We start from the raw sequence: 24,817 nt of genomic DNA, 5'->3' as shown, positions 1-24,817 counted from the left end.
CAAGCGGGTGGCGAACCTCTCCCACATTTTCTGATGGGGTTCCTTGGGTTGGGGGATTTGCTCCTCGTTTACTGCGTAGAATTGGTTGACAGAGGACAGTGTTCTCTCAATGAACTTCCCGAGTCTCTGAAAGACAAGAAGACAGACTGTCAGCAAGATTTCGGACAGGCACGGAAGAGAAGTGACAAATTCTCGGGAATTGGACAGAGCCATCGTTCGATGTTGAATTGGACTGGTCTGACAAGATCCAGGTTCCATCTGGGTCGGCAATCTGCCAGACCGCTTGTCCGGGAAAACCCAGCCTGCTGAGTGAGCGTTGAGTGATGTCTGATGAATGCTGTGTTCGAGAACCTGGAGAAAGGGGCACCACAGCCCGACGAACACAGCCTTTGGGATCTGGGGAACCGGGGACGAACGGCCATGCCGAGGCGCAACCATATCCCGAAAAGAGCCGCAACTGCATTGTCAAATCCCGCGTCTTTTTGGCGTGCACAGCAGTCTGCACGACGGCTTTGGTTGTGGCATTGAATGGACCAGCATGGGATGATTTTTCCCGCAAAGACCAGCGACAAGCCTGCTCAAATCCGGAGAAGTTCGCTTGCCCCAACAGCAGCGGGATGTTGCACATGGATCGCCCGATCATCCCCTCTCTTGGGATCGCGTCGCCTCGCACTGTATGCGCCTCAGATCCTTCCTTGCCTCCCACCCCCCTAAAAAGCAGCCCACGCCTGCGACTACCCTCTTCCTGTTTCACGAGCCACAACTTTTTCTGGTGTGCTCCAAGGAATGACTCGGCGCCGCCTTTAAAGATCGCCAGACTCCCCTTCATTGTGTCAATCCCAAACTCCAAGGGTCGACCGAAAAGAGCTCTCGAGGCTTCTGACCTACATAACCTACTCCACCGTTCCTCGGTGTTTCAGGCCTCTATCGACTCCTCAACCCAACACCTCGAAACTTACCCGACCCTGGCTTGAAGGGGTCTTAACGGACAAGCGATCTCAACCTTTCACTTTGACCGTTCAATTCGGTCACAAGCCTGGACTTTTCCTGGCCACTCTTCATTGGACCTCACCTTTCGACCTAGTCATCTCTCCTTTCCAAACCAGGCCGAACGATTCGTGTCTCAACCCAAACTTGCACCTCATCCCGTTGAACACAAAGGGATCCAACATATCACCCGGACACCCTTCCCGATAGCACCATGGCCACCCAGATCGATAGCATCCTTGTCGAGCACTCGGCGGCGAGCATCCCCGAGGAGCCTCTTGCCGAGTCCACGGCACCCTCTCTGACATACTCCGAGTCCTCAGACGAGTCCGAAGAGCCCCGCCAACCTCTTGCTCGGACCCGGCGCGCATCAACTAGGCTGATTGCACAGAGCCCGGCCGATGTTCAACGTATCACCGGAGAGACCACAACACAGCTGATCCAGCGTTGCTGCGGTGGCGGTTGCTGCCTCGGCCTTGGCCGCCCCAAGAAGACGGATGGACGCTACGAACTGGTCAAGTTCCCTGATAACGACGCCTACCGGTCCCTATGCCTCAAGATCGACCAAATCCCGGCTACCCTAACTGGGGTGTGCGATCTGCCGGAGCAGACGGCCTTCCTGCAGCCAGTGCGCCCGCCGTCCAGCGTGCCGTCTCCTACCGACTCGACCATCGCTCTGGGCACCGATTCCGCGCCGTCCAGCCCAGCCCCTACTCGTGACGCCTTTCACAATCTAGAGAAGAGCTTGCACAGCCTGCGTATCAAAGACCTCGACACACGCATCCAACCGCCGTCATTTGTCCAACCTCATCCGCCGCACCACGTTTTCCCTGCTCGCATCCACTGCGCCCGTGAGCTCACCAAGCCTGGAGCCGAGAAGCGGACATTCCACTTCGACCTCGATGTGACCAATTACCCAGAGGGCGAAGGGGTTGACTTCAAGGTGGGCGGCGCCATCGGCGTGACGGCGCCCAACGAAGCGTCGGTGGTGGATGAGATCTTGGACTTGCTTCTGGTGCCCCGCTTCCTCCGGGACCGCCCTGTGCTGCTGCGGACGACCAAGGGCCGGTGGCCGACAGTGTGGGGAGACGACATGGCGCGCGAGCTCGTCACGACTCGCCGCGACCTGCTGACCTGGTGCTCCGACGTTCAATCCTATCCGCCGACCAAGCAGCTGTTGCGGCTGCTTGCCGAGCACGCCACCGAGGAGAACGAGCGCAAGATCTTGCTCTTCCTCTGCTCCGCCGAGGGCCAGGGCGTCTTCTGCGACTTGCGTACTGGTCCCCACGTTTCGCTGGTCCAGTTGCTGCATGCCTTCCCCAGCGCGAAGCCGCCGCTTGACCACCTGCTGTCGGTTCTCCAGCCGCTCATGCCTCGCTTCTACTCGCTGTCCAACGACCCGCACGAGTCGTTCCTGAAGCGCGACGACAAGCAGCACCGCCTTATCGAGATCGCCGTCACGGTTCATGAGACTGCCGACTGGCGCAGCGGCACGCGTACGGGCGTTGGATCGGGCTTCTTCCAGCGCCAAGCCCTGGCCTTCATCGAGGCGCGCGAGCGCGGCGAGCCCGAGCCTGAGTTCTATGTGCCCATGTTCAAGGGCCTCATGGCAAACCCGCTGGCCAAGCAGTTCGTCACCGACGGGCCCATGTTGCTCATCGGCGCGGGCGTGGGCATTGCCCCCTTCCGCGGCTTCGTGCAACGCCGCCTCAAGACGGCCAGCTGCGCCAACAAGGTCTGGGTGCTGCAGGGCATCCGCGACTCGCTCGTAGATGAGCTGTACAGCGGCGAATGGGGCGTGCACGAGGACGAGGTCAAGCGGGTGGTGGAGAGCCGCCGCGGGGAGGGCCGCTACGTGCAAGAGGAAGTGCGCGCCCAGGCCGATCTCGTTTGGTACATAATCAACGCGGTCGACGGCCGCGTGTTTGTGTGCGGCAGCAGCAAGGGCATGGGGGAAGGCGTCGAGAAGGCCTTGGTGGATGTCGCCATGCTCAAGGGGAACTTGACGCGCGAGGAGGCCCAGCAGTTCTGGAACCTCAAGAGGGAGGCGGGGCAGTATATCGCTGAGACGTGGTGATCCTGCTTCTTTATCTTTTTCTTTTTTCAAATGCTGTTTTCCATACGGCGCTCCTGTTGGGGTGTTATATAACTCGTTGCATGTCAAATGCTGTGGCATAAGCATTATACCGGTGGGATGATGGGTGGGACAGGATCAGAAGGCATGAACACGATAATAACAAACTACTACTCGGGTGGGAGGAAACGGCGTTTCGGGTTGGGAACATGGACGGGATGGCACATGGACATGGCATTGCTGATGTTTATACCACATTGGGCTCAAGGTCGCCGTAAACGATCGCAACAGCCACTAGCCTTGGGAGGTGATATGGTTGCATATAGGGTGGGTAGCATGTATGTAAATAATAGCACTATTGTACATGTTGTCTATTGTTAGGACTCGGATTGTATCTCAGTTGTTCTCTCAGACAAATGAAAGTCATCCATCAGCACGAACGCTCATTGGTGTTGGTGGAAGCAATTTGATCCCGCACCGGCATCATCTTATCCGTCTTGCATCCAAGTTTGCCTCCACGTCTTCCGGCCAAGGAATCCACACCATGGAACTGATTCAACATCGGCAGAGAACAGTAGTACTTTGTAAAATCATCAATTGTTGGCCAAGGAAACTAAAAGGTTCTCATGATGCTACTTATCCTGAGGGAAGATCACCGTCTGCCCTTCCAGCCAACGCCCATTGGCGATTGAGCGATAGCAACCCCAACTTATCACTTTGATTTGGCAGCGAACGAGATCGAGCAATAGTGAGCCAGCAAACCCATTCTTAAGCTAGAAAAGACATGTCCCCCGTGAAACGTGTAATTCTCCTGTTTCATGTCCACACAACCCACATGGAGCCGATTTCAAGGTGGACATCGCCTGTGATGGTTTGGATTGTGTAAGCATTGGAAATCCGTTGTGAAAAGTCGAGGTCCCACCAGCACCGGGCTTTGTCAGTTCCCCAAAATGGACGTTGGCGCCGCAGCGATTGGACCAACAGCCGGCGATGTCCTGCATTAGCACATGACTAAGCTGCTTACACATTCGGCAGTGTTGCAGACAAGACCGCAAACTGTTTCGCTCAACCAGACCATCCGGACATGCCTCTGGGCCATCTCGGGGCATTCATTGGATGGGTCGTGTGGAGGCACCCGGCACCCATTGCGGAATCCAGATTTGCGAAGCTTTTCCATGCGTTTCGAGGTTACTGTATAAGACAAAAAACATCCGCTCCTTCAGAGTCAGATCCCAAAGAAGGGTTCTGCCTGACTAAATACCTTACAAACACTGACAAACTGGACAATTCTTTACATTCTTCATTGGAACGGTTCCATCCGCTTCATCCCTACGCCGGCGCCTCACCCTCCCAACATTGGTGGTGGAGAACCACAGACTTGGAGTGATACCGCCGGTGGAGATGACCAAGCAACGGGGCGGATGCGGTGGACATGGCTCGTTTCTTCTTGGTTCTAGAGGCCGGGATGGTGTTGTCGCTTGTCCCGACCTTCCGCACACTATCGTGGGGAGATGATACCCCTGATGAATGCTGACTGATGCGAGCGGCGTTGAAAAGGGTCCGCTTCTGACGGAGCCTTCTAGATGGACATGATGGATCCAAGATAGCGCAACATTGGTGTTGTAATCCTTCAACATTTTCTCCATCACGGCCGAGGACAGGTAGACTCTGAAGAAATTATATATACCCATGTTTCGGTTTGTCGGCATCAAGAACTGCTCCCGGCGTTGCAGCAGCGTCGCAAACATCGCAATACTACCTCCCCTGACATCACATCACATACGGCCTAACCTCCCTAACCGACATATATCTACCGCGCCTTTCGTTGCCGATCCCAGGTAGAGTGCAACCCTCTTGAGTTTTAATTTTCTTTGTCTTGTCCTCTTCTTCCATAAAATCCCCAGGAGCCGGGCGGCATCTAGATAGTTAGACACCGTTCCTCAGCTCCAACTCGATCAAGAACAATCCTACGGTTTTACAATTCTCAACAAACAAGCTAACGACCATGAAAAGATTCGCCAAGACCCTCCTCTGTGGCCTTCCCTGGTCGAAATCTCCCAAGGAACCCGCCAACTCCCGCTCCGTAACCACCGCGGCGGCAGCAGAAGCAACCGCCACTTCGACTGAGAAACCCACCGTCACTACCACCGAAGAATCCCCCAACACCACCATGGGCAGCATCCCCGTTGCCGACCCGGCCTCCTCCAAGACGGAGACCTTCCTCTCCCTGATCGAGGCGCGCCGCTCCATCTACCCGCTCGACAAGGACATCTCGGCCGTCAAGGGCGGCGAGTCGCGCATCCGCGAGATCGTCGCCCACGCCCTGCAGCACATCCCCTCGAGCTTCAATTCGCAGTCGAACCGGGCCGTCGTGCTCTTCGGCGCCGCGCACGACAAGTTGTGGTCGCAGATCGCGACCAACGCGCTCAAGGCGGTCGTCCCCGCCGAGTCGTGGGAACCGACGGGCAAGAAGATGGAGATGTTCGCCGGCGCGGCCGGTACCGTCTTGTTCTTTGAGGACCAAAAGGCCATTGAGAAGCTGCAGGCTGACTGGCCTACCTATGCCGCTGCGTAAGTTTTGAACCTCTTCGGATCCCCCTTGACAAGAGAGAGGAGAAGATGCACTAACCACTGCGAACCAGCTTCCCTACCTTCGCCGCCCACTCCTCCGGCATGCTGCACTTCGCCGTGTGGACGGCGCTCGAGGCCGAGGGGCTCGGCGCCAACCTGCAGCACTACAACCCTCTCATCGACGCCAAGGTGGCCGAGGAGTGGAAGATCCCCGAGAGCTGGAAGCTCACGGCCCAGCTCGTCTTTGGTGGACGCGTCGCCGGCACCGACCCCGGCGAGAAGACGTTCCAGCCTCTTGAGGAGAAGTTCAAGGTTTACGATGCTTGAAGGGGTTGCCGGTTAATGGGTTAGAGGTGCATTTCACGGAGTTGATAGCCAGGCATTTTCGGGGAGGTTTTTGCTCGTTGGTCTTTGCTTGAACAATAATAGACGTAATACATCGAGATAGAGTTGCGAAGGTGACGCAATAATAAAACTTCCTCGTGTTGAACTTGGTATTATATCTGCTTTACCTGTGATCCTATGTACATGCATGCATGCAACTGGCAATATGTTCTTTTGGTTGAATTGAACGTTACCTATATCACCTTTTCCCCCTCCACCTTCTCCGTCCCCGCTCAAGGATCGACGTAGCCCAACGCCTGCCCAACCTTGAGCCGTTGCCCCTTCTCCACGGCCCACCGCCACCCAGACTTATGGCGGCCCTGCTCGTCGTGTTCGTGGCGGGGCGCTTCAAAGACTAGAACGATGGTGCTACCGAGCTGGAACCCTCCCATCTCTTCACCGCGCCGGAGAGCATGGCCGTGCAGGACGGGGCTCGCAGCCTCGTACGTGGCCTCGATGTAGCCCAGGTACGGCTCGCCCCGGCGGGCAGCCTCCTCAGCGGCGCGGTCGGCCTCAGTGTCGGTGGTCAAGCTGTTGGTGCGCAGCTCGCGGTCGAAGTTGATCTTGATGGAACCGACGTTGGTGGCACCGACGGGGACGTAGCTGAAGAAACCCCAGCGCCAGCGGCCGAGCAGCACGACGCGCTCGTTGAGCGTGAACAGGCCAGGGAGGGTTCGCTGCAGGTACGGAGACACGCTGAACAGCTCGCCGGCGAAGTGGCGGCGCCGCTCCACAACCCAGTTGGTCGGCGAGTGGAACCGGTGGTAGTCGCCAGGGGCCAGGTAGATGACGGCGTAGTACAGGGCGTGCTTGCTGTTGGTGGTCACGTAGTCAACCCAGGTTTTGTCGCCCTTGTCCAGCTCGGCACGCACTGCAGACTCGGCCGCGGCCGATGCCGCCATCGACTCGTCCTTGGGGTGGTCTAGACTGCTGTCTTTCCGTTTCCTCTTGTTACCTGACAGGAGATCCGGGAGTGTGTAGGAAATGCCGTTGACCCGCGCAAACTCCTCGTCGCGACGGACGAGCTCCTCGCCTTCCTCCAGCTCGCGGTCTTCGTGTCGTTTCGGCAGGGAATCGAGTTTCGTCTGGCTGGAAATGCTTGGCGTCGGGCTATTCTGACCGAGCAACGCATCGATGGTGTAGGTCATACCCTTGACCTGCTCGATATCGCCGCCCTCGATCTGGCCAAACTGCAGAATGCGTCCGTCGGAAGGAGAGAGTAAGGCGTTCGGATTGGGGTCGAGAGGTCGCGCGCCGGGCTTCAGCCTGCGGTAGAAGAAAGCAGCCAGATTCGGGTACTTGCGCAAGTCCGGTTCCTCGATCTCGTCCAGGTTTACCCCAAAGATCCACGAGTATAGCCGGAACCCGGGGGCTCGCAGAAAGGTCGGTAGAGTCAGCTCATTGAACCTGCCCCATAGCCGCGACATGGCCTTCAGGGGCAGGGTCGACATGATCTGAACTTGCCTAGACTCCCGTCAGTACAAGAGCCAGGCCAGACTGCGAGGGAGAGAGGGAGGAGGGCTCCTCGTACCAAGGGCCATCGGGCCGGATGCGGCGTCTCTTCCTAGGTCGCTCGATTTCGCCATCCTTTTCCTTTTCTCTGGTGTAGACCTTGTAGAACTGCACCAGACCCAGGAACCCAACGCCGAGACCGACGGGGATGGGATACCAGCGAAACTTGGAGCCCTGCACCTTGGAAGAGTCGGCCCCTGGCCCGTTTGACTCCTGATCCTGCTGTTGGGAGTAGGACCGGCGGCCCAGGAGTCGTTGGGGGATGAGCCGGCGAGTGGCTCGCCGGGGCGCAAAACTTGAGGAGAACAGCGTGGCGGTGGTGGAGGGAGACGGTGGGGAAGACGGAAAAAAGAAGGGCGGTGACGAGAAGGACGGCGACAACAGCGAGATGTAGCGGCGGCCGAGGCAGGTCGAACGATGGACGATTCTCGCGCGAGCTAACCCGACATTGGTCGAGGCGAGGCCAATCTGCAAAGACGCCATTGTGTCGAGCGTTTTAACAATACTGAACTTTGCACACTTGGAAAGACAATTGATGCCCCTTCGCCTGGGAAAAGGGGAGACGAAAGCACATGCGAGATGTTTGGCGGACGAACCTGCATCGTTGGCCTGCCTGACTGCAAAGAAGCAGCAGACTTCTGGCAGGGTGTGCCAGTAAGTCCTGCAGGATTATGGCGATCGAGTCGAGCTCCGGGTCGGACGCGGGGAGGGGTGGCACAAGCTTCGCCTTCAGATGGCGGCTATCATGACGCAGGTGCAACAGCCAAGGTTGGTTTCTGGACGAAAAGACACAGGGCAGCAACCGTTTCTTCCCCCCAGGGGCCCAGAAACACAGAACCTGGGGTGGTGCTGCTGCTTTTGTAGCGGAGTGTGTGGGTACTTCGATCGCCTGGGGAGGGGATCGGCCTTGCGCAATGCCGCAGCATGATTCACTAAAAATTGTGCATTGGAGTGGGAAAACAGGGGCAGGGCGGACCAATTTAATGTGAGAGCGATCGGCTGAAAGGTGGGGTTGGTCACTGTTACTCGCCTCTACCTCCACCAGCCCGTCCCAGCAGGGAGCTCAGGGCTGTTCAGGTGTCAGAATGCCAGCGTGGAGGTTCACTCGGCTCTGGCTGGACCTTTGTCGTTTGTTGAAAGACAGCATCTCTCATCCATCGTCTCTCGACATCTAGATTTTACAAACCTTTCAACGACGAAGGACCTTGGTGAGGTCAGAAAACCCGCGCATTCTGAAGGCCCAGCGACCATCCCGCGAGGTTCGGCAATTGTTATTACCCTTGTTTTTTTGCGAATCCCCTCATCGAAGACCTCTGAAAGCCGTGGAAACTCGCCCACTGCATGCAATGTTCTCGTAACCGGTAACCGACCTTCTTGACGTCGCAACTGACGATACCCGCCTCGGCGTGAAGCGGCCACCTCTCAGGCCGGCCCCAGATTGCTGTCGCTTGCCAAAAAGAGCATCGACACTCGGCTCTCCCGTCCAATCCTCCAAAAAGTCCACGTTTCCCGTATCCACGATGGACGACGACCGGCCCAGCTCACCCCCCTCGGTCTCTCAAGGCAATGGGCAGGATGGGCCTTTGTCTGTGAACCTTCAAATCATCTCGCCCTCAGCTGGCGTCGGCAATCTGAGGTTCCCTGGCCTGCCCGCGACGACCACTGTGCAGCAGCTGAAAGCAAAGATTCGGGAGTCTGTCGCATCGCGCCCTGCCGATGAACACCAAAGGTTGATTCACCGGGGTCGCATGCTCGCCCGCGACACGGACACTCTACTGGACATCTTTGGCGAGGAAGCAGTATGTGGTGTCTTCGTTCTTCGTTCTAGCATGCCAGCGTCTCAGATCACTGACGGGACATCTTTATGCAGATCCGGACCAGCGAGCAGCAGACAATACATCTTGTAGTTAGAGACCTAGGAGACCACCAGCCGACTCCGTCGAACGAGCCCGCCCAACGTCCAGATGCCTCTGCTCGGAATCCTCCTCTGCAGCCACCTCAGCGTGCCGCTCCTGCTGCCGCGGGACCTCTCCCTTGGCCGGCAGGAGGTCCAATCCTCGGGTTGGCCCCGTTCCCGCAGCTTGTAGGGCTTCCGGCGCATGTTCAACAGCAACTAGCTCACCAGCAAGCGGTGTTGCATCACCAACAAGCGCTCCACAACCAGCACCTTATGCAATTACAACAGCGCCAGATGCTCTCCCAGCAGAACCAGCGCGCTGCAGCCCAACAGGCCAGCCAGGATGGCGCCAACAATGCTCAAGGAGGAGGACAGGCAACAGATTCAACAGGGGGGAGGAACAGCCCAGTCGGACAGTCATTCCGAACAGTAACGCGAGAAGGGGTTGGGCCGGATGGGCAGCGGTATAGCATCAGGTTCACCGTCAACGAGACCATCACGCCATCCGCTCCAAACCCTCGTCCAGCGGCTCCTCCTCCAACGTCAGACCCTGTCGGCCAGAGACCGCTCTCCGCCGCCGAGGTGCGCAATATCATGCATGGTGCTGAGGCGACCCGAGCAGCCCAAACCATGACCAATGCCATGCAGCGGAACGCCTCAGGCAGTCATCCGGCCAACATGGCGTCCGATCTTGCTCAATTCAACTTCAACGTGCCGATCCAGCCGATCCAACCAGGCGTGACAACACCCATATTCCCGGGGCTTTCGAGGAATGCGAGCCGCGCTGCAACTCCGGACATCACATCGAGGTCTGCCAGCCGCGGGACGAACACCGGGTACACCACCCAGCAATCGTCGAGTGGCCAACCAGAGGTGTATATCTTGTCTTCGCCCACAGGTCCCAGGGCCGTTTTGATTCACGGCGGCACCGACATTTACACCAGCTACACCACCATAACCAACCGGCCACCTGCTAATCAACCCAACTTTGTCTACCGGTCCATGGGTCCGGCATCGCTCGATCCATCCCGGGTAGAGGTCTTGTTCGGGAATGCAGCTCCTAGCGTTGCTCAGCCATCATCCCAAGGGCAGCAGCAACAACAACAGCAACAAACTCCACAAACTCAGCAGCAGCAGCAACAGCAGCCTTACAGGCCGCCGTCGCCACTAGTTCCTCAACAGCCGCTTCCGCAAGTTCGCAATGACCCTCAACCTGCCATCCGGCGTCGTCCGGTTGGGGCTCCCCTGGCTCCGGCTCCTCCAGCAGCTCCTGCTGGTGAACAAGCCATGCCACGGTTTAATCACCCTGGAAACCCGGGTCTGGCACCACTCATTGCCGCTCTCTGGCCGCACATCTGGCTGGTTATTCGGCTGGTAGCGTTCGCTTGGTGGTTTTCATACACCAACCCGTCCTGGGAACGCTGGCTGTCGCTGGTGTTTGGGATCCTCGTGATCTTGGCCATCAACACCGGCATCTTCAACGGTATTGTGGACAATGCCTTCCACCCCGTCCGTGAGCAGCTTGAGGGTTTGCTGCCGATCGGAGATCGCGATCGCCAGCAACAAGAACAACAACAGCAGCAACAACAGCAGCAGCAGCAAAACCAGGGAGCAGACCCGGTTGACCCGGCCCAGACCGCCGCTCGCCTCGTCGCGGAGCGCCGCATGCAGAACGGTGCTTGGTTTAGGGACCAACTCCGTCGCATCGAGCGCGCTGGCATTCTCTTCCTCGCGAGCTTCGCGCCGGGGGTTGCCGAGAGACATATCCAGCAAATTGAAGAGCGCGAGAGAGCGGAACGGCGCGCTGCCGAACAGGCGAGAGCTGCTGCTGCCGCTGCCGCCGCGGCGAATGCTACGGATGGCGAGCAGCAGGGCGTTGAACAGAATGCTGCTGGAGCGCAGGGTGAGCAACAGCAGCAACAAGGTCAACCCCAAGGGGCTCCTGAGGTACAGCCCCAGCCGAGGTTGATTGATGTGTGAGTTGGTAAATTGGTGGATGTATTTGAGTGTTGATATGGTGGGGAAGACGCGAGCGTCGTCAAGAGGGAAGGGGTTATCTCCATGTTTTAGATACCTACTTGGCTTGTCTTCTGCTGTGTGTGATTCTGTTGCAGACTTTCACTTCGTTCTTGTCCAGGTCACTTGAAAGGCTGGAGTGGGATGCCTGCCTTGGGGTCGCTATTTATGTCTGAGTTCATTGTACGATTACCTTACTGTTGCTGTGCCTGAGAGCTGCAAAAAAGGGACTGCTTGCACAAAGCTGGCGGCGGCGTTGGCGGGGGACTTGCTCTGTCGGGGAGGTGTGTTCTGTGGTTGTGTTGTCGATGCCAAGATGCTAATGGATATCACCCGAAGGCAGGCCCAAACTGATACACCTCAGTCTTTAAGGGGCGCTGGGGAGAACGGATGGATGACGTTCGTAATTACCTATTCGAGTCATGTGTGCATCTGGCCCACGTTGCTTGCAAACTCCAGCCAAGTACATACCTTATGGAGACGGAAGAGACCTGAGTGATCAAATCGTGCTAGAGGTGCCGACAGCTTGAGCCGCATGGAGGTGAGGGGCAACTCGACGTCTTCTGCCTCCCGTCGTGTATCTGGGGAAGCTCTCCACTTAAACGCGGGGCTCTCCCCGCAACCCCAGACCCCAGACCAAACTCTGGAGGTTGGAGGCAACAAGTCTGCGACATTCCGAGGTTATGTCGGTGATGCCAAACCCTGTTGATGTCTGCGGAGACAAACACAGAGACCCATCAAATCCAGGATGGCGGGTCGATGGTGACAACTTTGGGAGTCCGGCCATACTAGTGTGGAGACGGATGCCGGCCGTGGGATTCGCCAGCGGCGGTCGCTTGTGCCGTGGACCGAGGCTCCGGGCTCTGGACGGGGCCGGGTTCCCCGCAACGTCGAGGGCTGATTGGCAGGGGCGCCGACGCAACCGGGAGTGTCAAGCAAGGGGGACATGGCGACGGAGGTGGATTTTAGGTATAAGATGGGGGCTACGTCGTGTCGTCGCTGTTTTGCTTTGCGACGGGTTGTGTTTATAAAAAGAATATAAGGGTAGCTTTCCAATTTGTTTCTGTGTGTGTCTTGAACATCCATTCCACTCCAGCTCGCCATCTTATCCCTCTCGAGGCCTCCAGTCAACCAACTCCTTCACCACTTATAATCCAACAATCACCATGGCCGAGGCTCAGCTTCACGACTTCCCCTCCCTCTTCTCCCTCGAGGGCAAGATCGCCGTCGTCACGGGTGGTTCTCGCGGTCTCGGTCTGAGCGCCGCTTCTGCGTAAGCAACCATCGTTTATTCCTCCTCTCCCTACTACCTGCTAACCAATCCTGACCAGTCTCCTTCAAGCCGGCGCCTCCACCGTCTTCATCTCCTCCCGCAAGGCCGACGCCTGCGACAAGGCCGTCGCCACCCTCAACGCCCTTCCCAACCTGCGGCCCGGCGCGCGCGCCATCTCGGCGCCCGCCGACTGCGCGACGCTCGACGGCGTCAAGTCGCTCGTGGCGCAGGTGGCCAAGCACGTGGACCACGTCGACATCCTGCTGGCCAACGCGGGCGCCACGTGGGGCGAGCAGTTCGACACGCACCCGGACTCGGCCATCGCCAAGGTGCTCGACCTCAACGTGCGCGGCGTTTTCAACCTGGTGCGCGAGTTCGCACCGCTGCTGCAGAAGCGCGCCAGCAAGGAGGACCCGAGCCGCGTCGTCATCACGTCGAGCGTCGCCGGCCTGGGCATCGGCACCATCGGCAAGCAGGGCACCTACGGCTACAGCGCCAGCAAGGCCGCCGTGCTGCACCTCGGCCGGAACCTGGCCGTCGAGCTCGGCCCCCGCGGCATCACCGTCAACAGCATCTGCCCGGGCTTCTTCCCCAGCAAGATGAGCAACGGGCTCATGGAGATGTCGGGTGGCGTGGAAAAGATCGCCGCGAGCAACCCCATGAGGAGGCTCGGCAGGCCCGAGGATATTGCCGGCGTCATTGTCTACCTGACGAGCAGGGCTGGGTCGCACGTCAACGGTGCCGAGATTGCGATTGATGGCGGCGCTATGTGGGCTCGCGGGGAGTTGAACAACAAGCTGTAAAGTAGAATGAGCGTGCAGTGGTCTGCTTTGTTCCTGCTTTGTTTCTTTACGAACGTACATAGTTTTGTTGGATCAATTACATTTATCTATCCGTGACGCCTTTTATGTTTCGAGCCCACTACTATTTGTATTGTCTCCGGCCGTGCCAGTTGGTGTTGGCATAGCTGCCGTCGCCGCCGGCTTGCGTGCGACCCAGGCGCTCGCCTTGTACAAAGTCTGCAGCATGGAGTCTGGATCGAGGATGTAAGGTGCCTCGATGTCCGTCTGGTGCTCGAGGACTTCGAATCCGACATCCGTGACAAGCGCCATGACCTCGTCGTCGGTCAGCTCAAAGTTTCCCGGATCCGCGATGCCCGACAGGTCGCGGGCCCCCTGGCTGCCATCAAGGCTCATATCATCATGTTCATCGCGGTCCCACACGCGGCCTTCAAAGTGCCAGAGTAACGGCCCGACGTTGACCAGCAGTCCGCCGGGCTTGAGGCAGTGGAAGATGGTCTCGAGGTAGCGGATCAGGTTGGGCGCCGTGTCGAGGAAGAAAACGCTCGCCACCACGTCGTAGGTGTCGGCGCGGTCCTCCTGGGCGTACAGACACAGAAAGTCGGCCGCGCTCATGGACATGGTGCCAACGCGCCGGCCCTCTTCCTGCTCGGTGCGCGTCAGCTCCGAAGCGCAGTGCACGTCGGGCACGGCGTACCCGCGCAGGTGGTTCGCGCGCGTCTTGTGGTTGGAGAAGCTGTGGATCCAAGGGTAGATGGTGTGATGGCCGGCGCGCGGGCAGCAGTTGAGGATGTATGACGACGCGAGGAGCTGATGGTACGAAATCTCGTTGCCCTCCGCGTCGCAGCCGGCGCGGCACAGCTCAAAGACGAGCCGGCCCAGCCCGGCGCCGGGTACGAGCACCTTCAAGGGCGGCGCATCGGGACCCCGAGCGGCGCACTCGGCGTTGATGGCTCGGAACACGGGGCCGAAACAAGCCTCGCGCTCGCGGGCGCCCTCGGCGGACCAGTCGCGGTAGAACTGGCGGAGGGTGCTGCGGGCCTTCTCGATGTCGGTCCTCTTGGCCGAGCCGTTCCACTCGGGAGGCAGGGCCAAAGTCCGACGGCCGCCCGACTCGGAGGGCACGCCAATGTGGAACATGTCGAGACCGTTGCGGAAGATGATGCGGGCGAGCTCGGCATTGGCTTCGATGGCATCGTCTACCTTGTCCAGGGTCTCTAGGTAGTTGAAAGGGGGCGCGGCAAGCCGCTGCCAGTGAGCCCTTGGCAGGGCGTAGAAGGCCTGCCTACGGAGATGGGTGCATTGGAAGTGGGCGATTTTGGCGTATTGCCTGTGTGCCCGAGTTAGTATCCAGAGATATGCGGTGCCCCCGGTCGGGCGCGGGACATCCGAGACTCACTGATAAGAATCTAGAGTGCGGTATATGACCTGCAGCTCTTCCTGGTCTTCAATGCCATTTTCCAGGCCTGCCCATGCCGATTCCTCCTCCATCCCTGGGTGTCTGTGGAGTGGTTGGCTGTTGTGAGGAGAACGCTCGAGGTGGAGAGGGGACGGTGCAATATGTCTCAACGACCGGATCTCCGGTTGGCGGTGATGAGATGCGGGCCGACAGCTTCCAGGCCGGCTGTGGTGTCCGGAGGGGTGGGAGGTGGGGAGCCGGACTACGGACGGAAGGACCTGAGGCAAACGGATCTCCGAGAAACACAGGTCGGCGCTGGACAATACCTAGGTATCTGACCTAGGCGCTCTCCGGGCCTGAAATTTGTTTACAGTGAAGTAAATGCGCATGTCAAAGTTGTGTTAGAGTCCATCGACAAACGCACGAGGGACGAATCAACTCGACCCCTGGAAAGCCACACCCACGCCCACTCTCGGGCCCAGGTTGTTTGACCTCAAGTGAGTGGGGTTTCGGCCGCCTGCTTCAAAACGTGTGTGTCCGACGGAACAGAGCAGACTCCAAGTTGTAGATGAACAAGTAACCGGTTCCATATGAAGAACCGGCCCGTTTGGAGCAAGAATGGGAGAAGACAAATTTGGCAAGTCCAACTCGATGGTTTGAGAAACTCTGTTGCATGTGAAAGCGGTTGGATGGATAGACACTTCTAACCCTAACCCTCTTCAAACAATGCAGAGCATCTCATCGCAGCAAGAGCTCTCAGGAATTGACTTCATCCACAACCAACTCACTCGCCCACTGCTCCTAGAGCTCGACCGAGAAAATGGACGGCCCAATCCAATTGTCGTTCCCGCTCCCACGGTCATTAGATACACGAATCTACTTCCACCTATCTGTCAAGGCCAAGGCGATTGTGCTCTTCCTCACGACGGCCTCTCCCGAAGAAGCGTCCACTCCCCCTCCGCTGGGCTCCTTTGTTTACGCCCTGCCAGACGTATGTCCAGCCTCACTCAATCCCATCCTCTATCTCACGGCAAAATTTGCTCTTACTAACCCGCACCTACCGTCAGAGATACAACCCCAGCCAACCCCTCTCAACGCCCCTGTGCACTGTCGAACCAACCCTCGAGTTCACCACGCGCGTGGCCAAAGCCATTGCCAGGCGCACCGGCCTCCCCACGTACGTTGGAAACTCTATCAGCCTGGCTAGCATGGGTCTCGGTGGCACCGTTGAGGAGGAGATGGAAGCCCTGGCCCGGGTCGTTGAGGTGACCATGTCGCAGCTGCAGCACCTGCTGCGTGATGGGTTGGCTGGGCAGCAGCAGCAGCAACAAGCCCCGGTTGTTGATGGTGTCCGAACAGAGGCGTCATGACGGCTGGATGTCGAATAGGCAAACAGAGAAGCCTGGTAAGCAGGCAAACAATTCGAGGCACGGTCAAGACTCAATGCCCACAGGCAGCCAGACACACGCAACGCCGGAATAATGAATCGGCAAGGTCGGACTTGGAAGCCGGCCTCATAGTACAGCTACACCAGCGGCGATGGCGATGGCAGCGCAAGATACCATGTTTCACTTCGGGGCCTTGAGCGTCGTTTCACGTCGAGAGAATGAATGATAGGGCGAGGCAGAATCCCAGTTCATGCCTATATTCTTAGAGCACACCCACCCTGCCATTTCCATCGCAACCAAACGCCTTTCAGCGTCATCCAGATGATGAGGGTTTCTGCGCGTCATGGCGATGACGTTGACGGTATTGTGGAGAAGGCTTACTGCCGTGAGAGGGAAGGAATTTCATCGATTGGGCGGTTCGTCTGAGCAACGGGGCCAACGGCTTGTGTGACAATGAGAGTTGTGTTTTGTGAGACAACATCATGTCCTGAAGATTGCTGGTGGGGCTAGGGGGGTGAAGCTCAAGAAAACACTGAGGATAGGCCATGACGGGACGCCTTCGTTCTGGGGTGCCGGGTTTGAGAAAATGAAGTCCTCATTTGCATGGGATGTGGGGTTGTTTAGGTCTCTCTTCTTCATCATGGCTGTGGAACCCCTCTTTCTGGCTTCTACGGCGATTCCTAATGTGTTGTCCGTTGTCCGTTTGCTCTTTTAATACATCGTACTGTCAAACATGTTCGATGTTTGATGCTCGGTTCGGAACAAGCCGCAGAGCATAGGAAACGGAGCCAACTTTTGGTCTGGCGCAAAGACTCGTCACTCACACGTGCTGTTTTTCATTGATTCCCTAAGCTCCCGATCTCCTCGCCAGCCTCAAAGTCAACACCCATTCCTAGGGATGAATGTGGCTTTCATCTGTCCTGCACCGGGCGCCGGCATGCGCCTCGTTTCGCCCTTGGACTTGCTTCCTTTCTGCCTTCGGTTGTGCAACACGAAATTTGGGCGAGAGCACCTACACAATGGGAGCTCAACCTTGATTGTGAGAACAGTACAGAGTGTCGCGGCCCTGTGGAACGGCCCAACCGTGACGAGTTTTGTTAGTGCGTACCAGGAAAAAGGGCAAACAGAGAGAGGTAACGTACCGTATCATAGGGTTTGATTCCAGACAACGACCGGGCAATCTGGTCAACAGGCTGAACTTGTCCTTGGTTAAAGACTCAAGCAACTCGCTTTTTAAATACAAAATGTAATAAGACGTCCAAACTCATCAATGACTGACGGTATTTTCTCTTGCAAGACAACAAAGAAAGCTTCAATCCCCCGCCCTGACATGGATGGAACTCGGGGCTGCGTAATGAAATACGGTACCGGATGACCACAGCTGTCTCGCTTCACCCCACTCCCCGCACCCGCAGTCCAAAAAGAATGCCATCACCTCCAGCACTCCAACCCAGACCACCTCAAATCACCCATTGGGGCCAAAAATCTACCAACCCGTCCCATCTACGGATCCCAAGCTAGACGATTCCACTATCGCACCGAGTCTTCCACCCCCGTCCGGGATTTTTGCATCTCTCCGAGGCTATCTTCTGATTTTCCCCCGGCTTCGCATCCAACCCTCGCAGCTCCCCCCGCAGAGACGAAACCGAGAACCTATCAACACCAAAAATCAATCAGCTTTTGCTCCAGCTCTGACTGCCCCGCCCCCGCGAGACCTCGAGAGCTCAACGTCAGCCGCCATGGATTGGCAACCCAACCAGGAGTCCCTGGGGACTCTCGCAGCATGTCTCCGGGACTCCCTGAGCGGTTTCAACAAGGCGGCGCAAAAGCAGGCCGAGATTGTGAGTTCGCCATGCTTGTTGTTGTGCTTGTTGCTGGTGGCCGCCGTCGCGCCGTTGCGCCGGCCGCATCATGGGCCCGGGGACTGACCCGACGTGTGCGTGCGCACCACCCCATCAGATGCTCTCGCAAGCAAAGTCGAACCCCGATATCAACAACTACCTGGCATACATCTTTTCGAGTCCTGAGCCGCCGGCCAGCATCGCCCTATCTCCCACCGATTGGCACCTGGTTCGCTCGGCCGCGGCCATCATGCTCAAGAACAACATCAAGTCCAATAGCAAGCGCATCCCCGAACTCAGTCTGTCCTTGGTCAAGCTGGCCGTCCTGATGGGTATTCAGGATGCCAACTCTCAGATCCGAAACTATGCGGGCAACATCGCGACCGAGATTGTCCGCGCTGGCGGCCTCTACAGCTGGCCCGAGCTCTTGCCCGAGCTTCTCAAGCTCCTGAGCAACGAGACAGGCACCGTGTCGAACGAGGCCCAAGAAGGCGCCATGGCTGCCATGGCCAAGATCTGCGAGGACAACGCCAAGCTCCTCGAGCGCGACCACAACGGCCAGCGACCTCTCAACATCCTCCTCCCCAAGTTCATCCAGGCCACCCGCAGTCCCTTGCCCAGGGTACGGGCTCAGGCCCTGACCGCCATCAATGTCTTCGCCACCAAGAAGACCCAGGCCATGGTAAACAATATCGACGATCTTCTGCAACACCTTTTCATGCTTGCTGAGGATCCTGTCGCCGACGTGCGTCGTCAAGTGTGCCGTGCCTTCGTCCGGCTGGTCGATTCGCGGCCCGACAAGCTGCTGCCGCACCTCAGCGGCTTGGTGGATTACATCATCTCCCAGCAAAAGAGCGATGATGAGGATCTCGCCTGTGAGGCGGCCGAGTTCTGGCTGTCGGTTGGCGAGCACGATGACCTCTGGCGGAACCTCGAGCCTTACATCCAAAAGATCATACCAGTGCTGCTGGACTGCATGGTGTACAGTCCTGAGGATATCGCCATTCTTGGAGGAGAGTCGGATGACGAGGATGAGGAAGACCGGGCCGAAGACATCAAGCCTCAGTTTGCAAAGAAGAATCTCAAGCGCGGCGCCGCTGGGCCCGAGGGCCAAGGTGATGGTTCCCAGAACGGCCATGCCTTCGAAAAGCTAGCGAGCATGGAGGAGGATGACGACCTGGAAGAGGGAGAGATCGAGGACTCGGACGAGGAGGAAGGTGACGAGAACCCAGACGAGAAGTGGACGCTCCGCAAATGCTCGGCGGCGGCCCTAGACGTGTTTGCTACCGACTTTGGCGGCCCCGTCTTCACTTCCATCTTGCCCTACCTCCAGACCAATCTCAAGCATCAAGATTGGCCCCAGCGTGAAGCTGCCGTGCTCGCGCTCGGCGCTGTTGCCGAAGGTTGCATGTCGGTGGTGGTTCCGCACCTGCCCGAGCTCATCCCTTACCTCGTCACCCTTCTCGATGACCCTGAGCCCGTTGTCCGCACAATAACGTGTTGGACTCTCGGCCGGTACTCGGCCTGGGCCGCCCACCTTCAAGACCCGGCACAGAAGCAGGCCTACTTCGTCCCCGTCATCGACGGTATCCTGCGGAAGATGGTGGATAAGAACAAGAAGGTCCAGGAGGCCGGAGCTTCTGCCATGGCCAACCTCGAGGAGAAGGCTGGCAAGTACATCGAGCCGTATTGCGGCCCCATCATCCAGCAGTTCGTTCTGTGCTTCTCAAAGTACAAGGACAAGAACCGTTGGATTCTTTACGACTGCGTCCAGACCCTCGCCGAGCACATCGGCCCCGTACTGGCCCGGCCAGAGCTCCGGGACCAGCTCATGCCTGCCCTCATGGACCGCTACGCCAAAGTCCCCGACCAGTCGCGCGAGGTGTTCCCGCTCTTTGAGTGCCTGTCATATGTCGCTATTGCCCTTGGCGACGCCTTCACTCCGTGGGCCGAGGCGGTTTTCCTGCGCTGCGTGAATATTATCCACCAGAACCTCGAGCAAACCCATGCGGCCCTCAACAACCCCGACTTTGATCAGCCCGAGAAGGACTTCCTCGTCACCAGTCTCGATCTTCTGAGCGCCATCATCCAGGCCCTCGACAACGCTAAGGCTGCCAAGCTCGTCGAGAACAGCCAGCCGGCATTCTTCGAGCTTCTCGCCTGCTGCATGCAGGACCCGGCCGACGAGGTCCAGCAATCGGCCTACGCCCTGCTCGGCGACTGCGCCAAGTTCGTCTTTGAACAACTGCGTCCGGCCTTGCCGTCCATCCTCCCGATCCTCGTCAAGCGCCTCGACCTGGACAGCGTGCTGGATGAGGAAGTCGATGCCTTATTCGGCGTGGTTAACAACGCGTGCTGGAGCGCCGGTGAGATCGCGATGCAGTACAAGAAGGAGATGGCGCCCTACGTGCCCGAGATGCTCGAGCACTTTGTCGAGATGCTTTCCCATCCGGGCGTCCCGCCGGGCGTTAACGAGAACGCGGCGATCGCCCTCGGCAGACTCGGCATTGATAACTACGACCAGCTTGCTCCTCACGTGGCCAAGTTCTCGGAGGAGTTCCTCACGACCATCGACGACATTGACGCCTCCGAGGAGAAGGCGACGGCGCTCAAGGGCTTTGCCATCGTGGTTGCCCAAAACCCGCAGGCCATTGAGAAGGATCTGCTGCGCTTCTTCTCCACGATCGCCAGGTACCGGGATTTGAAACTGCAGAATCCCATCAAGCAGGAACTGCATGACGTGTTCCAGAACGTGAGTGGAAAACGAGGACGGAAGCTCATCAACGGCTGGCTTACGCTAACATAATCCAGGTCATCACCATCTACCGCCAACTGATCCCCCAGTTCGACACTTTCCTTGCCCAGCTCCCGCTCCCAGAACAGCAATCCCTCAGGGCAACGTATGTCCTGTGAACAAATGCCTTCCCACCGTGACGCCCGCCCGGCAGGGCAGGTATTCGAATGAGCACACAACTCATTCCAAAAAGCCGCAACGCTACACGATCTCATCGCACAAGTGATACAGTCGTACCACATTGGCTCGCAAACGAATATTATTACCCGATCCTTTATTTTGTTATTCATTTCCTTGCTCATTGTTTATGGGAAGATGGTTTGAAGCATCTTATTTGGTGCTAGTGCTAGGAGGGGATAGCAGCAAAGCATTTGAAAGATACCGAAACATATGGTTGTTGTTGTGGTCTGGACGGAGGGAGATGGGTGGGCAAGTTGGCCTATGGGATGAGATGACAGGTCCAAGATGCCAGAGGAAGAGAGAGAAAAATATGACGGAGCACAGTCGCTCTTTGCTTGTCGTTGCCAAAGGCTTGTTATCTATTTCTCTGCTGTTTGTTTCCTTTTTTGGCTCTCTGCGTCAAAGTGCCAGCTGGAAGGTTGTTAGGGCCCCACCTCCCGACTGCGTCCATGGGCGGCGGGAGGCATGGAGAAGACTGGGAGACGGCACCTCGGTTCTGTGTCAAGGGCTTTTCTTTTTCTCTCTTTCGAGGTCAGGGACATCGCTAGATGCGTGGTTTTTGCCCCTCCCTGCCTATCTGGTTCGGAGGCAGCTCGCTTTTTTGAACCAGGCAAAGGAGGAGAGGAAGGCGAGTTCTTGATCTGTTGTCTCGACGATGGGATCAGGCAGGGAGAGGGGGGGAAAGAGGACGAGTTCATTACGGGAATATTGGGTTGGTTTGGGCCTGGTCAATGAGGATGGAGGTAGTAGTATTGGGAGCGTACATAAGAGAGGGAATCTGGGTAATGATTGCGTCGTGAGGAGAGCGGAGTTGGGCAAAGGAGGGCAGAGAGGGAAGTGATCAGTGAGAAAGGGTTCTTGATGCATTTACGCCTCAGAGAGGTCCAAGTTAGATAGGTAGATAGCTTAGTTAGTAGGTAGCATTTTCCAGGAGTCGATCTTGTTTTGGTCGTGGGCAGAGCCGGTGGCATATGGTGGTAATCTGGGTATGAGCTGTGTATGGCTCTCTTGGAAGTGGTTGCGGAGGGTCTGTAGGGTAGTTGTTGATGTTTCCTGAAGTATAGGATGCAGGGTTGCTTGTCTATCATTCTGTCCACAAGACAAATATCTCAACCCGTTATGAGAACATCCCGGTGTCTACTATGCTCTGGATCTGATGTATGAAAGACGTGGTGATGGAATAGGTTTCTGATTCCCTCCAAGCCTTTCTACCCGAGAAGCGTATCAGCCATAGGAGATTACCAGGCGATCTATCCGCCACAAGTTTCACATGATCGAGCTGGGAACCCTAGGGTGATATCGCTCTCATCGATCATGCCAGCCTCCGGTTCTGATGATCCATCAAACCACTTGCCTCATTCCTCAGACTGGTTCCGGGAGCCAGAGCCGTAGTAACGTTAACTTTGCATCATTCAGCATTGGTGACGATGGCAAACCAAAAATAGAGGCAATCTCATGCTATATCGCACAGCCTCTCGTAGTCTACTCGCCCTGTTGTAGTTCTGGACTCAAAGGCAGGCAAGCCAACACGTAGCATCCCGCCGTAGGACGTGCGGGCCCCATCGTTCCCGTAATATATCCGGCAGGGAATATCTCGAGCATGATTTTAGCGCTGCCGAGCTGTGTTGTATTCATATGCGGATGGCTATGGCTGGCCAGCTGGCCGGGATTGGGCCAACATATGGATGGATAAATGCAGTGAAGTATGTACATACATGTTCAGATGGCTGTGGAGGGATTAAAGTTATACGGTATCTAGATTGTTTACAATGGAATATTCCGGCTGGCGAAAATCTCGGGTTGACGGTCAAGCAGACGCCCGCGATTAGGTTCATGGATGGCTGGGAGTCTGGGTTGAGCAAAAGGTGAGATTTTAGGCTTGATCCTGCGTGGCAGTAATAATGTCGTGCCTGCTGCGCCTTTGTTATCAGCTCAAGTTAAATGTTATTGGCCCATCAACTCACTTGTTCAGCACACCAACAGTCCATTTCATCTGGGACCGAAGCAACTCTCTCGTCCATGGTCTAACAGGGTCATCGAGATACCCTGGACCTCGTCTAACTCAGGGATAACGCATCAAGATTGGACGCCGGGACAAGCTCAGTTCAGCAGTCGCATCCCTAGGGAGGTGTGCTCGTGGGGAAGGGGGGGGGGGGTTCTTGAGAGTTTCATTCGACGAAGCATGAAAACAAAATGCTAGGTGAGCGTGGCTGTGCAACGCTTGGATGGTCAGGCCAGTGTTGAGACGTCGTTACTCGGACACCGACTTGGGGCTGCTGCGGGCGCATGCACCTCAGGCCCAACCGGCTTAATCCAATTCGGTTTGCGGCTGTCAACCTCCCTCACGCCGGGACCTGGCGTTTCGCCGGCAACGTGCCTCTGCTTCGCAGTCAACCCTATGGATGGGATTGGTGATGCCGAGATGTGCGAGGTCGATCCGCCGCCAAGTGGCGTTGTGTAAGACCTCAGCCTGGAATGGAAGGTCAGGTACTTGGACGGAGACCTTCCCACTTACATCAGGTACCCGGTTGAATTTATTCTATTTGGTGAGACCTGCCACAACGTCAAAGCCGTGGTTCCTGACTCAGGTTGGTACTCTGCCCTGAGACGGTGACGTTGCACGAGGCAATCGGTCCTGCTGCCGTTTCCAGAGCTTGAGCTCAGACGCAGGGCAGGCATTGAAATCCCACAATTTCCAGGTTGGCTCCTGCAGTTGTTTGCCCATAGTAACAACTTTTGTCCCCAAGCTTAGGTACCAGCTTTGCCGGGCTTGAGAACGTGGTAAAACGAGGCATTGAGTCAGAGACGAGTTTGAGTTGCTTAGGTGTGGGCTTCAAGGCCCATCTGAAAGTTTCCTAATTTGGAAAGATTTCCAAAAACGGGATGGATTCACTTCACCCTCGTAGAAGTTCTCCATTTTACGCCGTATTTTGATTCCTTCATGAGGTCTCTCAACGCCGTGTCGTTGCAACGCGACTACATCTGTCCATACATAATCCGTTATGGCGCTTGTGGGGTGAAAACAGAAGTGCAACTGGATCTGAGCGGCTTCAAAGATCCGAGAGGCCCCGTTGTTCCGGCCCAGCTGAGCATCAACCATTTTAGCCTTCTAGAACACAACCTTTCTCTCCAGATCGTGGCCACTCCAAGCTCGATCACACCCAATCTTGGAATCCACAAAATAAAATGGCAACCCCTATTTACCGAGACCTGCTAAAGCACCTACCCGATACCTTCATCTTACCACATAAACATGTCGATCATTTCCAGAGCTGGTTCCGGGTCCCAGGTCCAGCACAACAGGGGCTCAGCGACAACGTAGCGGGCAGACTGAACAGAAGAGGGCATGTCTCCGGTTTTAGCTTGTGTCGTCGGTTTGTCCTGGACTGGAGCTGTCTGATACCCCTGATATTTCGAGTCTCCAGTTACTCGGCACTTACTTGCTCCACACATGAATGATGTTGACAAACAACAGAAAAGCCGGTGAGGAAATGCTGAGTTGTCTGCGCGGCGATGTACCCCACACTTTTGCAATACGACAGCGGTAGTCCAGACAGACGGGTCCAGACTAACTGCCTACGTCGATCAGAGCGGGTATTGATGGAAAGATCGAACATCCATCCATCCTAAAGCAACCTGCCAGGACAACCAGATCGAGGCTCGCAGCAACAGGTTTGCAGTCTTTCCCCCCTCCTTCCGCG

The 24,817-nt window shown here is 57.0% G+C and overlaps 10 protein-coding genes across 10 annotated transcripts; 7 read left to right on the top strand and 3 right to left on the bottom strand.

Annotated features, from left to right (window-relative positions):
• Positions 1 to 1,201: 1,201 nt before the first annotated feature.
• Positions 1,202 to 3,064, top strand: VTJ04DRAFT_7823 (uncharacterized protein; the record flags this gene model as incomplete). The annotated part of the gene is made up of 1 exon (XM_069366192.1): positions 1,202 to 3,064. One exon carries the CDS (start codon positions 1,202 to 1,204, stop codon positions 3,062 to 3,064), a length of 1,863 nt encoding a protein of 620 aa, XP_069217151.1.
• A 2,002-nt stretch (positions 3,065 to 5,066) lies between these two features.
• On the top strand, positions 5,067 to 5,959 carry VTJ04DRAFT_7822 (uncharacterized protein; the record flags this gene model as incomplete). The annotated part of the gene is made up of 2 exons (XM_069366191.1): positions 5,067 to 5,632; positions 5,704 to 5,959. 2 exons carry the CDS (start codon positions 5,067 to 5,069, stop codon positions 5,957 to 5,959), a joined length of 822 nt encoding a protein of 273 aa, XP_069217150.1.
• Positions 5,960 to 6,249: 290 nt separating this feature from the next.
• Positions 6,250 to 8,130, bottom strand: VTJ04DRAFT_7821 (uncharacterized protein; the record flags this gene model as incomplete). The annotated part of the gene is made up of 3 exons (XM_069366190.1): positions 6,250 to 7,480; positions 7,548 to 7,996; positions 8,125 to 8,130. The coding sequence occupies 3 exons, from the start codon at positions 8,128 to 8,130 to the stop codon at positions 6,250 to 6,252; spliced, it is 1,686 nt and encodes a 561-aa protein (XP_069217149.1).
• Positions 8,131 to 9,048: 918 nt separating this feature from the next.
• On the top strand, positions 9,049 to 11,405 carry VTJ04DRAFT_7820 (uncharacterized protein; the record flags this gene model as incomplete). The annotated part of the gene is made up of 2 exons (XM_069366189.1): positions 9,049 to 9,327; positions 9,399 to 11,405. The coding sequence occupies 2 exons, from the start codon at positions 9,049 to 9,051 to the stop codon at positions 11,403 to 11,405; spliced, it is 2,286 nt and encodes a 761-aa protein (XP_069217148.1).
• A 1,202-nt stretch (positions 11,406 to 12,607) lies between these two features.
• On the top strand, positions 12,608 to 13,517 carry VTJ04DRAFT_7819 (uncharacterized protein; the record flags this gene model as incomplete). Its single annotated transcript, XM_069366187.1, has 2 exons — positions 12,608 to 12,714; positions 12,773 to 13,517. The coding sequence occupies 2 exons, from the start codon at positions 12,608 to 12,610 to the stop codon at positions 13,515 to 13,517; spliced, it is 852 nt and encodes a 283-aa protein (XP_069217147.1).
• A 102-nt stretch (positions 13,518 to 13,619) lies between these two features.
• On the bottom strand, positions 13,620 to 15,005 carry VTJ04DRAFT_7818 (uncharacterized protein; the record flags this gene model as incomplete). The annotated part of the gene is made up of 2 exons (XM_069366186.1): positions 13,620 to 14,844; positions 14,914 to 15,005. 2 exons carry the CDS (start codon positions 15,003 to 15,005, stop codon positions 13,620 to 13,622), a joined length of 1,317 nt encoding a protein of 438 aa, XP_069217146.1.
• Positions 15,006 to 15,733: 728 nt separating this feature from the next.
• VTJ04DRAFT_7817 (uncharacterized protein) lies at positions 15,734 to 16,283 on the top strand (the record flags this gene model as incomplete). Its single annotated transcript, XM_069366185.1, has 2 exons — positions 15,734 to 15,904; positions 15,981 to 16,283. The coding sequence occupies 2 exons, from the start codon at positions 15,734 to 15,736 to the stop codon at positions 16,281 to 16,283; spliced, it is 474 nt and encodes a 157-aa protein (XP_069217145.1).
• Positions 16,284 to 18,040: 1,757 nt separating this feature from the next.
• On the top strand, positions 18,041 to 21,055 carry VTJ04DRAFT_7816 (uncharacterized protein; the record flags this gene model as incomplete). Its single annotated transcript, XM_069366184.1, has 3 exons — positions 18,041 to 18,142; positions 18,261 to 20,894; positions 20,954 to 21,055. The coding sequence occupies 3 exons, from the start codon at positions 18,041 to 18,043 to the stop codon at positions 21,053 to 21,055; spliced, it is 2,838 nt and encodes a 945-aa protein (XP_069217144.1).
• Positions 21,056 to 21,243: 188 nt separating this feature from the next.
• On the top strand, positions 21,244 to 21,756 carry VTJ04DRAFT_7815 (uncharacterized protein; the record flags this gene model as incomplete). The annotated part of the gene is made up of 1 exon (XM_069366183.1): positions 21,244 to 21,756. The coding sequence occupies one exon, from the start codon at positions 21,244 to 21,246 to the stop codon at positions 21,754 to 21,756; it is 513 nt and encodes a 170-aa protein (XP_069217143.1).
• An 88-nt stretch (positions 21,757 to 21,844) lies between these two features.
• Positions 21,845 to 22,087, bottom strand: VTJ04DRAFT_7814 (uncharacterized protein; the record flags this gene model as incomplete). The annotated part of the gene is made up of 1 exon (XM_069366182.1): positions 21,845 to 22,087. The coding sequence occupies one exon, from the start codon at positions 22,085 to 22,087 to the stop codon at positions 21,845 to 21,847; it is 243 nt and encodes an 80-aa protein (XP_069217142.1).
• Positions 22,088 to 24,817: the final 2,730 nt, after the last annotated feature.

The sequence above is a fragment of the Mycothermus thermophilus genome, assembly GCF_041956435.1.
Source record: "Mycothermus thermophilus strain CBS 625.91 unplaced genomic scaffold VTJ04scaffold_5, whole genome shotgun sequence".
NCBI classification, from domain to species: domain Eukaryota; kingdom Fungi; phylum Ascomycota; class Sordariomycetes; order Sordariales; family Chaetomiaceae; genus Mycothermus; species Mycothermus thermophilus.
This window is presented reverse-complemented; position numbering and strand designations above follow the sequence as displayed.